The sequence below is a fragment of the Engystomops pustulosus genome, chromosome 4 (assembly GCF_040894005.1).
Source record: "Engystomops pustulosus chromosome 4, aEngPut4.maternal, whole genome shotgun sequence".
Classification (NCBI taxonomy): Eukaryota; Metazoa; Chordata; class Amphibia; order Anura; family Leptodactylidae; genus Engystomops; species Engystomops pustulosus.
The window spans coordinates 8529145-8548728 of NC_092414.1; the positions used below are offsets into that span (position 1 = coordinate 8529145).

The window sequence follows — 19584 nt, forward strand, 5'->3', positions numbered from 1 at the left end:
ATACCAGAACTCTACTGTACCCATTAGGTATTAGAACTCTACTCCTGAAGAACCTGGATGACTCCACCCATTAGGTACCAGAATTCTACTCCTGAAGAACCTGGATGACTCCACCCATTAGGTACCAGAATTCTACTCCTGAAGAACCTGGATGACTCCACCCATTAGGTACCAGAACTCTACTCCTGAAGAACCTGGATTACTCCACCCATTAGGTATTAGAACTCTACTCTTGAAGAACCTGGATGACTCCACCCATTAGGTATTAGAACTCTACTCCTGAAGAACCTGGATGACTCCACCCATTAGGTATTAGAACTCTACTCCTGAAGAACCTGGATTACTCCACCCATTAGGTATTAGAACTCTACTCTTGAAGAACCTGGATGACTCCACCCATTATGTATTAGAACTCTACTCCTGAAGTATCTGGATTACTCCACCCATTAGGTATTAGAACTCTACTCCTGAAGAACCTGGATTACTCCACCCATTAGGTATTAGAACTCTACTCTTGAAGAACCTGGATGACTCCACCCATTATGTATTAGAACTCTACTCCTGAAGTATCTGGATTACTCCACCCATTAGGTATTAGAACTCTACTCCTGAAGAACCTGGATTACTCCACCCATTAGGTATTAGAACTCTACTCTTGAAGAACCTGGATGACTCCACCTATTAGGTATTAGAACTCTACTCCTGAAGAACCTGGATGACTCCACCCATTACGTACCAGAACTCTACTCCTGAAGAACCTGGATGACTCCACCTATTAGGTATTAGAACTCTACTCCTGAAGAACCTTGATGACTCCACCCATTACGTACCAGAACTCTACTCCTGAAGAACCTGGATGACTCCACCCATTAGGTACCAGAACTCTACTCCTGAAGAACCTGGATGACTCCACCCATTAGGTACCAGAACTCTACTCCTGAAGAACCTGGATGACTCCACCCATTATGTATTAGAACTCTACTCCTGAAGTATCTGGATTACTCCACCCATTAGGTATTAGAACTCTACTCCTGAAGAACCTGGATGACTCCACCTGTTAGGTACCAGAACTCTACTCCTGAAGAACCTGGATGACTCCACCCATTATGCATTAGAACTCTACTCCTGAAGTATCTGGATTACTCCACCCATTAGGTATTAGAACTCTACTCCTGAAGAACCTGAATGAATCCACCCATTAGGTACCAGAACTCTACTCCTGTAGAAACAAAATAACTCCACCTACGAGGTACCAGTTTTCTACTTATGAAGAATCTAGATGCCTCCACCCATGAGGAATCAGAATGACTCCACCCATGATTAAATACTGTTGATCAAACCTGTGTTGAGCTGTGTTCTCTACGTGAACTAGGCCACGATTTTGGAGCCTCTATGGTCCTGACTCTTGGATTGTGCACAGCACCGCACTATTGGATTGTACTATACTCCCCAAACTTAGAACAAGTTGTGATGTTCCCAAAATATTTTACTCAATAACAACAATACAATATCCCGGCAGGTCTCCTCATCTCTCGGTGCCACCGCTGGTCTCCGGGACCATACTGTCTACAAGGCTGGTAGATTTTTTTGCCCCCTTTGCACCACGGTCTCGAGATTTTGTGGCCGGCCTCTGGGGGTCCACAGGAGGAGGTGTCCTGTCCTTCTGCCCCTGAGGATTCAGCAGGAGGGCCTCCGCCGCCTTCACATGGTCTCGCAGGAAGAGGGCGTTGTGCCGGGTGTTGGGGAGAGGAACCTGAAAATCAAAAAGGGGAAAAAATTGAGAAGTTGGAATTGATTGGCGCCTTTAACTAGATGTGATCGGATGCACTGATGGGTCTTAGAGGGCGATCACTGAGGACTCCCCCTTAAAGGGGTTTTCTGGGCTACATATACTGATAGCATAGACAATGGACTCAGAGGGGAGATTTCTCCATCGGAATTTGAGTTTTTTCCCAGAATATATTTACACTGTGACGCCATGTGATCAGGTGCCAGGAATGTATTCGTAGCCTCCGGGGAGCCCCCCGGCTGCCTCAACGGTTGACACAAAGTCTAATCTCCTGAGACTGCGATTTTATGTCTTCTGCTCTCTGCCTCGGGGGCACCTGATCCCATCCGGACTGCAGGGAAACAGCTGCCGACAGCACGGAGGGGGCGACTCGCCAGCCGCTGGACGCCACATGCTGCCAACACTGACCAGTGTACCATGTCCTGCTGCCCACCCTCGCCATGCTGCAGAGACATCTCATACACTGTGTGCCAACTACTGGGGAGAGGAAAAAGAGACAAACCTCAAACACAACCCCAAATATATACAGACCCCACACCTGACCCCTAAATAATATACAACCAATATCAGATCCCCCAAATATATACAGACCCCCCACCTGACCCCTAAATAATATACAACCAATATCAGATCCCCCAAATATATACAGACCCCACACCTGACCCCTAAATAATATACAACCCAGATCAGATCCCCAAATTATATACAGACCCCAAACCTGACCCTTAAATAATATACAACCTAGATCAGATCCCCAAATTATATACAGACCCCACACCTGACCCCTAAATAATATACAACCTAGATCAGATCCCCCAAATATATACAGACCCCACACCTGACCCCTAAATAATATACACCACAGATCAGATCCCCAAATTATATACAGACCCCAAACCTGACCCTTAAATAATATACAACCTAGATCAGATCCCCCAAATATATACAGACCCCACACTTGACCCCTAAATAATATACAACCAATATCCGATCCCCCCCATATATACAGACCCCACACCTGACCCCTAAATAATATACAACCAATATCAGATACCCCAAATATATACAGACCCCAAACCTGACCCCTAAATATATATACAGCCAATATCAGATCCCCCAAATATATACAGACCCCAAACCTGACCCTAAATAATATACACCACAGATCAGATCCCCCAAATATATACAGACCCCAAACCTGACCCCTAAATATACAACCAATATCAGATCCCCCAAATATATACAGACCCCAAACCTGACCCCTAAATAACATACAAGTCAGATCAGATCCCCCATAAATATATATATATACAAACCCCAAACCTGAACTCTAAATATATACAGACCCTAAACATGACCACTAAATAATATACAACCCTGATCCCTCAAATATATATATGTATATAGACCCTATACCTAACCACTAAATTATATACACCCCAGAACAGATCCCCCATATAAATACAGACCCCGCACCAGAACCCTCAATAAGTAGACCCCAGACCAAAGAATTTAAACGACCCCAAACTTAAACATTGAATAAGCACAGACCCTGGAAAGACCCCGTAATACATACAGACACCTAAATAATATACACCCCTCGCATCCCCCTATATATACAGACCCCACACCAGGCTCCTAAATACTGTGAAATTCATTGCATTATTATACAGGATTTTTTTCAGTATTTTTTTAATTATGGGAAGTAAAACGTAATTGTAATCACAGAATCTAATCTGTCCTGGCGTCCCCCGACCACCACATGTGCCCCGGCCTAAATATCTGCAGGTGTTCCCATAATGTGCAGTAAGTGAGACAAATCATCCGATTACACACAGCGGCCACAGCGCTGACAGTGCACAACCCTGATACCTAGTATTATGGAGGAAATCATCATCAAGTATCTGAGGTAAAACTGTTCTCAATGCCCATGGAAACCAATCAGAGCTCAGCTTTCATTTTAGAAATAGCTCTGGTTAAATGAAAGCAGAGCTCTGATTGGTTGCCATGGGCGACTAAAAGAGTTCAGCGTCACCCTCCGAAATATGTGTACAGATGTATAACTTATACCAGCTGTACATATATACAGGAGATCCCCAGGTTATACCGGCTGTACATATATCATTATATACAGGAGATCCCCAGGTTATAACGGCTGTACATATATCACTATATACAGGAGATCCCCAGGTTATACCGCCTGTACATATATCATTATATACAGGAGATCCCCAGGTTATACCGGCTGTACATGTATCATTATATACAGGAGATCCCCAGGTTATACCGGCTGTACATATATCATTATATACAGGAGATCCCCAGGTTATACCGGCTGTACATATATCATTATATACAGGAGATCCCCAGGTTATACCGGCTGTACATATATCATTATATACAGGAGATCCCCAGGTTATACCGGCTGTATATATATCATTATATACAGGAGATCCCCAGGTTATACCGGCTGTACATATATCATTATATACAGGAGATCCCCAGGTTATACCGGCTGTACATATATCATTATATACAGGAGATCCCAGGTTATACCGGCTGTACATATATCATTATATACAGGAGATCCCCAGGTTATAGCGGCTGTACATATATCATTATATACAGGAGATCCCCAGGTTATACCGGCTGTACATATATCATTATATACAGGAGATCCCCAGGTTATACCGGCTGTACATATATCATTATATACAGGAGATCCCAGGTTATACCGGCTGTACATATATCATTATATACAGGAGATCCCCAGGTTATACCGGCTGTACATATATCATTATATACAGGAGATCCCCAGGTTATACCGGCTGTACATATATCATTATATACAGGAGATCCCCAGGTTATACCGGCTGTATATATATCATTATATACAGGAGATCCCCAGGTTATACCGGCTGTACATATATCATTATATACAGGAGATCCCCAGGTTATACCGGCTGTACATATATCATTATATACAGGGGATGCCCAGGTTATACCGGCTGTACATATATCATTATATACAGGAGACCCCCAGGTTATACCGGCTGTACATATATCATTATATACAGGAGATCCCAGGTTATAGCGGCTGTACATATATCATTATATACAGGAGATCCCCAGGTTATACCGGCTGTACATATATCATTATATACAGGAGATCCCCAGGTTATACCGGCTGTACATATATCATTATATACAGGAGATCCCCAGGTTATACCGGCTGTACATATATCATTATATACAGGAGATCCCCAGGTTATACCGGCTGTATATATATCATTATATACAGGAGATCCCCAGGTTATAGCGGCTGTACATATATCACTATATACAGGAGATCCCCAGGTTATACCGGCTGTACATATATCATTATATACAGGAGATCCCCAGGTTATACCGGCTGTACATATATCATTATATACAGGAGATCCCCAGGTTATACCGGCTGTACATATATCATTATATACAGGAGATCCCCAGGTTATACCGGCTGTACATATATCATTATATACAGGAGATCCCCAGGTTATACCAGCTGTACATATATCATTATATACAGGAGATCCCCAGGTTATAACGGCTGTACATATATCACTATATACAGGAGATCCCCAGGTTATACCGCCTGTACATATATCATTATATACAGGAGATCCCCAGGTTATACCGGCTGTACATGTATCATTATATACAGGAGATCCCCAGGTTATACCGGCTGTACATATATCATTATATACAGGAGATCCCCAGGTTATACCGGCAGTACATATATCATTATATACAGGAGATCCCCAGGTTATACCGGCTGTATATATATCATTATATACAGGAGATCCCCAGGTTATACCGGCTGTACATATATCATTATATACAGGAGATCCCCAGGTTATACCGGCTGTACATATATCATTATATACAGGAGATCCCAGGTTATACCGGCTGTACATATATCATTATATACAGGAGATCCCCAGGTTATAGCGGCTGTACATATATCATTATATACAGGAGATCCCAGGTTATACCGGCTGTACATATATCATTATATACAGGAGATCCCCAGGTTATACCGGCTGTACATATATCATTATATACAGGAGATCCCCAGGTTATACCGGCTGTACATATATCATTATATACAGGAGATCCCCAGGTTATACCGGCTGTATATATATCATTATATACAGGAGATCCCCAGGTTATACCGGCTGTACATATATCATTATATACAGGAGATCCCCAGGTTATACCGGCTGTACATATATCATTATATACAGGAGATCCCCAGGTTATACCGGCTGTATATATATCATTATATACAGGAGATCCCCAGGTTATAGCGGCTGTACATATATCACTATATACAGGAGATCCCCAGGTTATACCGGCTGTACATATATCATTATATACAGGAGATCCCCAGGTTATACCGGCTGTACATATATCATTATATACAGGAGATCCCCAGGTTATACCGGCTGTACATATATCATTATATACAGGAGATCCCCAGGTTATACCAGCTGTACATATATCATTATATACAGGAGATCCCCAGGTTATACCAGCTGTACATATATCATTATATACAGGAGATCCCCAGGTTATACCGGCTGTACATATATCATTATATACAGGAGATCCCCAGGTTATACCGGCTGTACATATATCATTATATACAGGAGATCCCCAGGTTATACCGGCTGTACATATATCATTATATACAGGAGATCCCCAGGTTATACCAGCTGTACATATATCATTATATACAGGAGATCCCCAGGTTATACCAGCTGTACATATATCATTATATACAGGAGATCCCCAGGTTATACCGGCTGTACATATAATATTATATACAGGAGATCCCCAGGTTATACCGGCTGTACATATAATATTATATACAGGAGATCCCCAGGTTATACCGGCTGTACATATATCATTATATACAGGAGATCCCCAGGTTATACCGGCTGTACATATATCATTATATACAGGAGATCCCCAGGTTATACCGGCTGTACATATATCATTATATACAGGGGATCCCCAGGTTATATACCGGCTGTACATATATCATTATATACAGGAGATCCCCAGGTTATACCGGCTGTACATATATCATTATATACAGGAGATCCCCAGGTTATACCGGCTGTACATATATCATTATATACAGGAGATCCCCAGGTTATACCAGCTGTACATATATCATTATATACAGGAGATCCCCAGGTTATACCGGCTGTACATATATCATTATATACAGGAGATCCCCAGGTTATACCAGCTGTACATATATCATTATATACAGGAGATCCCCAGGTTATACCAGCACCCCCCATATCACTATATACAGGATACTCACTGGCTGACCACGTGACACTTCTCCCCCTTCCTTCCTGGTGGAACTCCTTGACGATTTTTTGGATTTTGCTTCATTTCTACATTTTAGAGAACATTATATTTGATTCTTATACTTTATCCAGGACAATGTACATCAGATATGCAAAAATCTACTCTAATAGGAGATGAATGAGATGGACGGTCGTCTATTAGGTGGTGTCTACTATTGTAGGATACTTAGGTGTAGTACCTGAGACGGCCAGGAGTGGCGCCCTTTCTGAGGTCAGAGATACATTGGTGAGTCTCACCTATAAGCCACGGCCGCCATCACTCCAGGAAAGTCCAAGAATTCTTCAACCTGCAATAGTTAACGAAGACAGTGAATAAATAGGGGCGGAGTCATGGGGCGTGGCTTCCTAGGTGCTGTGGTCATATTTGAGGGCCCTCTTTGGTCCTTCTGTCACATGAGAAGACAGAAGTATCATTAATGGTAGGTGAGTGGTTGTAGCTCAAAGATGTCCAGATGTGATTAGTGACCTCATCACTCCAGCTTGATGATGTCATCACCCTAAGTCACATGACTATTTTGTCCAAGACCTAACGACCAGTTGGGGTCTCACCGCTCCACTAGAGATGGTGGACAACTCCTCCTAAAGTCCACCGTGTCCTCTTCAAGAAGACAGCAGAAAGTTGACTCTATGACATTGACGTCGTGGTCCTCACCTTTGCCTTGGCTTTGGTCCATTCTCCGCCCTCACCCTCGTCTTTCTTCTCACGTGTCTTCTCCTCTCTTCTTCCTTTGCTCTTCCTTTTGTCTTTGGTTGAGTAACTAGAAGATATCAGCAAATACAAAAATGAGACACTTCGGGCATCGGAAAGGGGTTGTTCTTCTGTCTCCAAGAACATCTGGCCTAGTGGCCTGCAGCCGGAGGAACGGAGGTGTACTTCGGAACAAGGCCCAGATGAGGCCCAATGTCTTCATCTACCTGGAGGTTGTAGAAGCCTCTGCTCCGCTTCTGTCTTCTCCATCACTTAGACGCACGTCCTGTTTCACTTGTTCTAGAAGTTTCTTACAAACGTCACTTTCCTACAAGAAAGATAAAATAGGACATCATGGTGACCATGTCTACTCCATACAGTGTGGTCTTCTAAAGGTCCATGAGGCCACCACTAGGAAATAAACCCAATTTTCTCTTCTTATAGGGCCAATTCTTCTCAATGTGACACCAGAGCCAGAATTTTACTGATGAGGTCTAACGAACCCAAAGAGGACCTCCAATTTCCACAATGTAGGCATCAGCAAGAACTTCCCCTTGCAAGATGGCTCCATGAAATGGACCTTATGTGGTCTACAGAACCATTTCACCAATACATTGTTGAGTCTGATTAGCTAAAATCTTGGGTACAATTTATTGCTTTATGGTCCAATATTCCCCAAATTTCTATTCTATGGATATTGTGGACCTACCCAAGGCTCCCTTTTTAGAAAGGCAGGAAGGTTTTCAATAATGTCCTAATATTAGGATGTCCTGGAGACACCACCACCAAGATGAGACCTTGTCTATGCCCATCTACAATTATATTCCAGACCTTCTGATGAGATCCCTCAGATCTAAACAGATCTGCTAAAAAATCTGGTCTCTAGTTAGATTATACCTTGAGCATTCTTACCATGAAGGCCAGATAGGTGACCTTGGAAGATGGAGGTGGCCCTATAGAACCCAATTCTTCTCGAAAGACTTTTTGAAGACGTCATGATGACATTGTCTTCTCGTTGGCGTTCGTGTTGCCTTTCTTTAAGGCCAAGTCTCTATGTTCCTGCCTATCATATGATCTCACGCCCAACAGGCCACAAAAAGTTGTCCATGACTACCTTCGACACGAGAATGCACATGACATAGAAACCAGAGGGGCAAGTACTTGGAGGACCATGAAGGAAGTTGCCCCAATATTCTAGATCATGGCCATCATCTGATGAAGGCTTTGGGACATCGAAACAAAAAGTTATCGTTTTCCCCACCAGATGTTCTGGGCAAATTGGTCCTTTTTTTTTCTCCACCACTAGTTAAAACTTGTTAGACCAGGAACCCAATGTGATGTAGTAAAATTAATCGAGAATTACTCACCCGTGCCGGGTCCGATGAGTGGTTTTTTCTATTATCTTCGAGCCCTGAATCAAAGACAGCAAAAATAGAAAATTGAGCTGCAGGGGGGAGGCGATAATTACACATGAGTCCAAAAACAGAACAAGGCGCATTCACTAAGTCAGGTCCCCATTAATGAATCATATCCTGGCCACGTAGTAACCTCGCCGTCAAGACTCGAGAAGAAGCGCGCAACGCCAGGCTTTCAAGTCACGACCTCGTTGCTTAGCTAATGCGCTCTCATTGTAGCCTTGAATTACGGATATTTTTAAAACCAATTTCACCCGTAATTGTAGAGGTGACTTACCCAAGATACAAAAAGTTGTACGTTCTGTTCCGAGCGCTGACATCTAATGATGGGCCAACGGTTACATTATCTACGGGGACGTGGAGATTTAATGATCTGAGGCTCTCTACATATCTCCGTGTTCCCCTTTTATAATATTTTTTGAATACCAGTAATTACGGGCTGACCATCTGTGACTTCAATTATGTTTTTGAGTCACCGTGAGTCAGTTGGTAAAAGGCGGGTGTTATACAACGGGTAGAAGATAAAATAACCTACTGGGTCATGGTGGAAGGATCATTAGATGTTGAAGACCAAGAAGAAACTTTTCGAGGTCATGTGTTCCTATGGCATTCTTTTCGAAGGGTCTATGTGACCACCTAATCTTGGCCATGGGAAGACGTAAATGAGTTGAAGACCAAGAAAAAACTTTTTCGAGGTCATGTGTTCCTATGGCATTCTTTTCGAAGGGTCTATGTGACCACCTAATCTTGGCCATGGGAAGACGTAAATGAGTTGAAGACCAAGAAGAAACTTTTCGAGGTCATGTGTTCCTACGGCATTCTTTTCGAAGGGTCTACGTGACCATCTAATCTTGGCCGTGGGAAGACGCAAATGAGTTGAAGAGCAGGTGAAGGTCATGTTCCCATTAATGAGTCACATCCTCGCCACATGGTAACCATGACCGAGAAGCCTTCCAAGTAACAACCTCAACTGCTCAGCCAATGCGATCTCGTTGAATTTCATTGATTTGACTTACCCAAGAAACAAAAAGTTTCTCTTCTAAGCCCTGATATCTGGAGATAGGTCGATGGTTACCTTATCTACAAGGTCAAGGAGATTCGAACGAGTCTCTCTACATGTCTGGAAGGTCTCAACGGATAATTTTCATTCTTTTTGAATACCAGAATCTATTATTGACCATCATGGAAACCTTTGGACATCTTTCATTTTATTTTTGAGTCGGAAGGTTAAAAATTTTACGTGATATAATAAAATATATGTTTTAAAATAATCCACCTGGAAATAGAGTGGTCATGGTGGAAGCCATATTGACTAGATGATGTTCCACTGCTTGTTTCTGTAATATTGTAGGGTCACCCATTTTTTTAAGTCTTCTTCAGTCTTCCAGGTTGTTGGATCTTTGGGTACTAATTTTGATAACCACCTCTATATGAAAGTGCCCCCCCCCCCCCCAAAAAAAAACAACCTGCAACGAGGATGGTCTCGAGATTGTCGAGAAGATCAAGACTGAGGCTTCATACTACAGTGTTTCTATTGAGTTTTTGGGATTTTTATATCGACATTTTATGGCGTAACCATCTCACTTGCCTGAACAGTTAAGAGCCCTAACCTATTTAGGTCTTCAAAGGTCATGTTGGTCCTATTTTCTGACCTCAGCCCCTGCGCTGCTCACCTTGGTCTTAGTCCACTTGGCGCTACACAACCCTTGGTGTCTCCCGACACATTGGGGCAGATTTACTTACCCGCTCCATTTGCAATCCAGCGGCGCGTTCTCTGCGCTGGATTCGGGTCCGGCCAGGATTCATTAAGGCAGTTCCTCTGCCGTCCACCAGGTGGCGCTGCTGCGCTGAAAAGCATCGGAACGCGCTGGAGTTCACTGAGCTGGGCTGAGTGAAGGTAAGTGCAAGCTCCGCGACACTTTTTTTTTTTTTAAATGCGGCGGTTTTTCCGAATCCGTCGGGTTTTCGTTCGGCCACGCCCCCCGATTTCCGTCGCGTGCATGCCAGCGCCGATGCGCCACAATCCGATCGCGTGCGCCAAAATCCCCGGGCAATTCAGGGGAAATCGGCACAAATTGGAAATATTCGGGTAACACGTCGGGAAAACGCGAATCGGGCCCTTAGTAAACTTTGTCTACTCCAAAGTTAGAGACCTGGTGGTCTCCTTGGAGCAACATGGGTTTAAGGGTTGTACCTACCTTCGGAGTATCTCACAGTCCTACTAGTTTGTGTTGTGTCGACACCCAATGAGTGAATATCAGGAGGAACTTTCTATTGTTCTACCAACTTTTTATCCAAAAACATCACCATGGAAGGAAATGCGACTGACCTGCCGTGCCGTTTTCTTTGTTCTTTGGCGCCGTTTTCTTGTTTCCCTCATCCTGGACAACCCCTTTAAATAGAGCAATATTGTAGAAAACCAAATGATTTGCTGGATACAAATAAACGAGACCTCGCTGTCTACGATAATTGACGGGAGAACAATATGGATTTCACACCCGCTCGGTAAACATCGTCACCTGAGTCTCCGAGGGACAAGAACTGTTAATTGTGTTTCTGAGTCAACGCGGTCAAGTTGAGAGAAGCCGCCACCCCCCTCCGCTCGCTCCCCCCCCCCAAACGAATAATCTCCACACCGAGGAAGACTGCAAAATTTCGATTTCAGAGAGAAAATATCACGTCGCTAATTAATTAAAATTTCACATCATTTATTTAAATTATTGGCTCCCAATTAGTGGAATGAGTGGATGCGACTGCACCGAGCCAAAAACATTTGTCAAGTTGCGTTTTAATTGCTGTGTTCAGAAGAGGCCGAGGGCCCTGGTCTCCAAAAATCAGTGAGTGGTCTAAAAAAATATCTGCCCCCTGTCACATGACCTTTGTCACATGACCTCCGGTAATCCTCCCGACCCCCGAGTATCCTGATCCAGTGGTGGTGCCCAGTAGTGAGGAGCACTGCAGCAATGTCTGGTCTGGGGTCTGTTCCTACAGCAGAACTTGGGGTCGATATTTTGGAAATGGTCTGGCTTAAGGTCTGTCTATAAGGAATATTTAGGTCTGGGGTCTAGATTTATTTTAGGACAGTCTGACCTGGGGTCTGTATTTTGTATAAAGTTGCGTGTGGGGTCCTACATTTCATCTGGTCTGAAGGTTCAGGAAACCTTGTCTGGCTTCTGGGGTCTTCATCTAGTTGATAGTATGGCCTGGAGTCTGTCTGGTTTAGGGTTTGTATTTAGGGAATAATCTGGTTTGGGGTCCATACTTATGACATAGTCTGGTGTAAGGTCTGGTGTTTGAGGAGGACAGAAGTAATGGAGAAAGGTGAAGATTTGGGTATTATTTCTGGTCTGGGGTCTGTACTAAGGCCATAGTCTGGTCTGGGGTCTGTACTAAGGGCATAGTCTGGTCTGGGGTCTGTACTAAGGGCATAGTCTGGTCTGGGGTCTGTACTTATGACATAGTCTGGTCTGGGGTCTGTACTAAGGGCATAGTCTGGTCTGGGGTCTGTACTAAGGACATAGTCTGGTCTGGGGTCTGTACTAAGGACATAGTCTGGTCTGGGGTCTGTACTAAGGACATAGTCTGGTCTGGGGTCTGTACTAAGGACATAGTCTGGTCTGGGGTCTGTACTAAGGCCATAGTCTGGTCTGGGGTCTGTACTAAGGGCATAGTCTGGTCTGGGGTCTGTACTAAGGGCATAGTCTGGTCTGGGGTCTGTACTAAGGGCATAGTCTGGTCTGGGGTCTGTACTAAGGACATAGTCTGGTCTGGGGTCTGTACTGAGGGCATAGTCTGGTCTGGGGTCTGTACTAAGGACATAGTCTGGTCTGGGGTCTGTACTTAGGGCATAGTCTGGTCTGGGGTCTGTACTGAGGGCATAGTCTGGTCTGGGGTCTGTACTTATGACATAATCTGGTCTGGAGTCTGTACTAAGGACATAGTCTGGTCTGGGGTCTGTACTAAGGACATAGTCTGGTCTGGGGTCTGTACTAAGGACATAGTCTGGTCTGGGGTCTGTACTAAGGACATAGTCTGGTCTGGGGTCTGTACTAAGGACATAGTCTGGTCTGGGGTCTGTACTAAGGGCATAGTCTGGTCTGGGGTCTGTACTGAGGGCATAGTCTGGTCTGGGGTCTGTACTAAGGACATAGTCTGGTCTGGGGTCTGTACTTAGGGCATAGTCTGGTCTGGGGTCTGTACTGAGGGCATAGTCTGGTCTGGGGTCTGTACTAAGGACATAGTCTGGTCTGGGGTCTGTACTAAGGACATAATCTGGTCTGGGGTCTGTACTAAGGGCATAGTCTGGTCTGGGGTCTGTACTAAGGGCATAGTCTGGTCTGGGGTCTGTACTAAGGGCATAGTCTGGTCTGGGGTCTGTACTAAGGACATAGTCTGGTCTGGGGTCTGTACTAAGGGCATAGTCTGGTCTGGGGTCTGTACTAAGGGCATAGTCTGGTCTGGGGTCTGTACTAAGGGCATAGTCTGGTCTGGGGTCTGTACTAAGGACATAGTCTGGTCTGGGGTCTGTACTAAGGACATAGTCTGGTCTGGGGTCTGTACTAAGGACATAGTCTGGTCTGGGGTCTGTACTAAGGACATAGTCTGGTCTGGGGTCTGTACTTATGACATAATCTGGTCTGGAGTCTGTACTAAGGACATAGTCTGGTCTGGGGTCTGTACTAAGGGCATAGTCTGGTCTGGGGTCTGTACTAAGGACATAGTCTGGTCTGGGGTCTGTACTAAGGACATAGTCTGGTCTGGGGTCTGTACTAAGGGCATAGTCTGGTCTGGGGTCTGTACTAAGGGCATAGTCTGGTCTGGGGTCTGTACTTAGGGCATAGTTTGGGATCTATACATTGGAGATACTCTGGTTTGAGGTCTGTATTTAAGGCATGATCTGGTCTGGGGTCTAGATTTTTGGGAGGAGTTGGTATGAAGCCTATATTTATGGGATTGGCTGGATGTGAGTCTGTATTTAGGGGGGGGGGTCTGGGGTTTTTATTTAGCAGCTAGTCTGGCCTGGAGTTTGTATTTTGTATGAATTTGGGTCTGGGGTCTATATTTTGTCGTTCATCTCATCAGACGGCTACCTGAGTGAAGTTGGCCCCCCCACCTTGTTCAAATCAAACAAAATTGGTGTCAAACGTTTGTGCTACGTTTGTGCTGGTTTGTGCAGCAGAAATTTTTGTTTGTGCCGCCATCGTTATCGAGATTTTAATGAAAGTTTCCAGAGGTCATCAGAGGTCAACCAGCCCCCCCACATTGCACAAATCAAACAAAACTGGTGCCGAACAATTCTGCTACGTTTGTGCTGGTTTGTGCTGTGCAAATTTTTGTTTGTGCTGCTTTTGTTTTGAATATATGAACAAAAAATTAAAGTTCAAAAGTTCAAGCAGCCCCCCCACATTAACCGAATCAAACAAAACTGGTCTCAAACGTTAGTGCTACGTTTGTGCTGGTTTGTGCAGCAAAAATTTTTGTTTGTGCCGCTATAATTTTTAAGGTATGTTCAGGTGTTTGAGGTGTTTAGGATGAACTGGTAAAAAACAAACTTAGTGACACTTCCCTGGCTTGATCACCAGGGGGAGCTAGCAAACACATTGTACTTTGGAAGAAATGAACTCTGATGACCTCTGCAAAAAAGTATGAATACATTAAAAATTATAGCGGCACAAACGAAAAATTTTGCTGCACAAACCAGCACAAACGGAGCACTAACGTTTGACACCAGTTTTGTTTGATTCGGTTAATGTGGGGGGGCTGCTTGAACTTTTGAACTTTAATTTTTTGTTCATATATTCAAAACAAAAGCAGCACAAACAAAAATTTGCGCAGCTCAAACCAGCACAAACGTAGCAGAATTGTTCGGCACCAGTTTTGTTTGATTTGGGCAATGTGGGGGGGCTGGTTGACCTCTGATGACCTCTGGAAACTTTCATTAAAATCTTAAAAACAATAGCGGCACAAACGAAAATTTCTGCTGCACAAACCAGCACAAACGTAGCACAAACGTTTGACACCAATTTTGTTTGATTTGAACAAGTTGGGGGGGCCAACTTCACTCAGGTCAGACGGCTGTATCTTGGGAAAGTCTTTATCTAGTGGGCTTGGGTCTGTATTTAGGGGAAAGTCTGGTGTAGGGTTTGTACTAAGGACATAATCTGGTCTGGGGTCTATATTTTGTATGAATTGCGGTCTGGGGTCTATATTTTGTTATTCATCTTGTCTGAAGACTGTATTTTGGGGAAGTCTTGGCTCGCTCCTGGGGGTATATATCTATTTGATACCATGGCCTGGGGTCTGTCTGGTTTAGGGTTTGTACTTAGGGTATAATCTGGTCTGGGGTCTGTATTTTGGCAATAGTTTTGTCTGGGGGAGTCTGTGTCTACATGATACTCTGGTCTGGGGTAATTTAGGTGGTTTAGGGCCTGTATTTCGGGGATAGTCTGGTCTGAGAACTCTATCGGGGTGTGAATATATTTTGGAGGCTTGTGGCTTGTATTCTTGTAGGACCCGTGGTCTAGGTCCTGTATTTAGAGATACATAAGGTCTGGTCCAGGATTTTTTCGGGTCTGTACTTGTTTTGGGGTGTGATGAAAGAGGTCATCTGCTTATTTTGGAATTTAAATGCTTTGACCTTTATAGAGTTGGTTACGTTCGTCCATTTCTGGGGCCCAGATGTGTTCCCAAACTCTTAACCTATCACTCAGCACACAATCATCATCATCATCTGAGTGACAAGACAAGAGTATGAAAAGGGAATTATGAGAAATTACAAAAAAATCCATCCTGCAGCCACCACCAGGGGGAGCTCTGTGCATAGGTTTACACCGATCCATAATTTACATGCAGTGACTGCCCCCTAGTGGTAGAAGGAAGATCTGTTTCATGGATTCTCTATGGTTGATGTGAACGGTCTATTCAGTGATGATTAATATGACTCCCATGGGAGGCGCCGGTGATAAATGGCAGCCATTCACGGCGGGGGATTTGATTCTCTTATCGTTTTTCCCGTTAATTGTCTGTTGACAAAAACATTTATCATTATGAGCCGCTCCACGGCCGGATAAGGCGACGCTCGCTGATCTGCGTATTACTGCTCAACCGCATGTGACAAACAAAAATATTCACCCCCACATCCCCCAACATCCGCTCTTCTCATTACTCTGGAAAGCTGGGTGACAACTACATGTATGTTTGCACTTAGTGTATTTGCTGACACCCAGCTTTCCCTGCTACATCTGACGCACTCATCCCTGCTACATCTGACACACTCATCCCTGCTACATCTGACACACTCATCCCTGCTACATCTGACACACTCAGCCCTGCTACATCTGACACACTCAGCCCTGCTACATCTGACACACTCAGCCCTGCTACATCTGACACACTCATCCCTGCTACATCTGACACACTCAGCCCTGCTACATCCGACACACTCATCCCTGCTACATCCGACACACTCAGCCCTGCTACATCTGACGCACTCAGCCCTGCTACATCTGACGCACTCAGCCCTGCTACATCTGACGCACTCAGCCCTGCTACATCTGACGCACTCAGCCCTGCTACATCTGACGCACTCAGCCCTGCTACATCTGACGCACTCAGCCCTGCTACATCTGACGCACTCAGCCCTGCTACATCTGACGCACTCAGCTCTGCTACATCTGACACACTCAGCTCTGCTACATCTGACACACTCAGCCCTGCTACATCTGACACACTCAGCCCTGCTACATCTGACACACTCATCCCTGCTACATCTGACACACTCAGCCCTGCTACATCTGACACACTCATCCCTGCTACATCTGACACACTCAGCCCTGCTACATCTGACACACTCAGCTCTGCTACATCTGACACACTCAGCTCTGCTACATCTGACACACTCAGCCCTGCTACATCTGACGCACTCATCCCTGCTACATCTGACGCACTCATCCCTGCTACATCTGACGCACTCATCTCTGCTACATCTGACGCACTCATCCCTGCTACATCTGACACACTCATCCCTGCTACATCTGACACACTCAGCCCTGCTACATCTGATACACTCATCCCTGCTACATCTGACACACTCAGCCCTGCTACATCTGACACACTCATCCCTGCTACATCTGACACACTCATCCCTGCTACATCTGATACACACAGCCCTGCTACATCTGACACACACAGCCCTGCTACATCTGACACACTCAGCCCTGCTACATCTGATACACACAGCCCTGCTACATCTGACACACACAGCCCTGCTACATCTGACACACACAGCCCTGCTACATCTGACACACTCAGCCCTGCTACATCTGACACACTCAGCCCTGCTACATCTGACACACTCATCCCTGCTACATCTGACACACTCATCTCTGCTACATCTGACACACTCATCTCTGCTACATCTGACACACTCAGCTCTGCTACATCTGACGCACTCATCCCTGCTACATCTGACGCACTCATCCCTGCTACATCTGACGCACTCATCTCTGCTACATCTGACGCACTCATCCCTGCTACATCTGACACACTCATCCCTGCTACATCTGACACACTCAGCCCTGCTACATCTGATACACTCATCCCTGCTACATCTGACACACTCATCCCTGCTACATCTGACACACTCATCCCTGCTACATCTGACACACTCATCCCTGCTACATCTGATACACACAGCCCTGCTACATCTGACACACACAGCCCTGCTACATCTGACACACTCAGCCCTGCTACATCTGATACACACAGCCCTGCTACATCTGATACACACAGCCCTGCTACATCTGACACACACAGCCCTGCTACATCTGACACACACAGCCCTGCTACATCTGACACACTCAGCCCTGCTACATCTGACACACTCAGCCCTGCTACATCTGACACACTCAGCCCTGCTACATCTGACACACTCAGCCCTGCTACATCTGACACACTCAGCCCTGCTACATCTGACACACTCATCCCTGCTACATCTGACACACTCATCTCTGCTACATCTGACACACTCATCTCTGCTACATCTGACACACTCAGCTCTGCTACATCTGACACACTCATCTCTGCTACATCTGACACACTCATCTCTGCTACATCTGACACACTCATCCCTGCTACATCTGACACACTCAGCCCTGCTACATCTGACACACTCAGCTCTGCTACATCTGACACACTCAGCCCTGCTACATCTGACACACTCATCCCTGCTACATCTGACACACTCACCCCTGCTACATCTGACACACTCAGCCCTGCTACATCTGACACACTCAGCCCTGCTACATCTGACACACTCATCCCTGCGACATCTGACACACTCATCCCTGCGACATCTGACACACTCAGCCCTGCGACATCTGACACACTCAGCCCTGCTACATCTGACACACTCAGCCCTGCGACATCTGACACACTCACCCCTGCTACATCTGATACACACAGCCCTGCTACATCTGATACACTCATCCCTGCTACATCTGACACACTCACCCCTGCTACATCTGATACACACAGCCCTGCTACATCTGACACACTCAGCTCTGCTACATCTGACACACTCAGCTCTGCTACATCTGATACACACAGCCCTGCTACATCCGACACACTCAGCCCTGCTACATCCGACACACTCAGCCCTGCTACATCTGACACACTCATCCCTGCTACATCTGACACACTCATCTCTGCTACATCTGACACACTCATCTCTGCTACATCTGACACACTCATCCCTGCTACATCTGACACACTCAGCCCTGCTACATCTGACACACTCATCCCTGCTACATCTGACACACTCATCCCTGCTACATCTGACACACTCAGCCCTGCTACATCTGACACACTCAGCCCTGCTACATCTGACACACTCAGCCCTGCTACATCTGACACACTCAGCCCTGCTACATCTGACACACTCAGCCCTGCTACATCTGACACACTCACCCCTGCGACATCTGACACACTCAGCCCTGCTACATCTGACACACTCAGCCCTGCTACATCTGACACACTCAGCCCTGCTACATCTGACACACTCAGCTCTGCTACATCTGACACACTCATCCCTGCTACATCTGACACACTCATCCCTGCTACATCTGACACACTCATCCCTGCTACATCTGACACACTCATCCCTGCTACATCTGACACACTCATCCCTGCTACATCTGACACACTCATCCCTGCTACATCTGACACACTCATCCCTGCTACATCTGACACACTCATCCCTGCTAC

At 45.3% G+C, this 19584-nt stretch overlaps 1 protein-coding gene across 5 annotated transcripts in view; it reads right to left on the reverse strand.

The window, feature by feature from the left end:
• Positions 1-1465: 1465 nt before the first annotated feature.
• The window catches only part of LOC140128838 (uncharacterized), a 43884-nt gene continuing 25765 nt past the window's right edge, over positions 1466-19584 (reverse strand). For all 5 annotated transcript variants that reach the window (XM_072150544.1, XM_072150543.1, XM_072150545.1 and 2 more), the window contains 7 exons: positions 11651-11713; positions 9274-9317; positions 8134-8234; positions 7871-7976; positions 7456-7505; positions 7170-7245; positions 1466-1753 (listed from right to left, as the gene is read on the reverse strand). In XM_072150544.1, the coding sequence (XP_072006645.1) occupies positions 1526-1753; positions 7170-7245; positions 7456-7505; positions 7871-7976; positions 8134-8234; positions 9274-9317; positions 11651-11713 (668 nt within the window). In that variant the 3' untranslated portion in view covers positions 1466-1525. The remainder of the gene's footprint in view (positions 1754-7169; positions 7246-7455; positions 7506-7870; positions 7977-8133; positions 8235-9273; positions 9318-11650; positions 11714-19584) is intronic.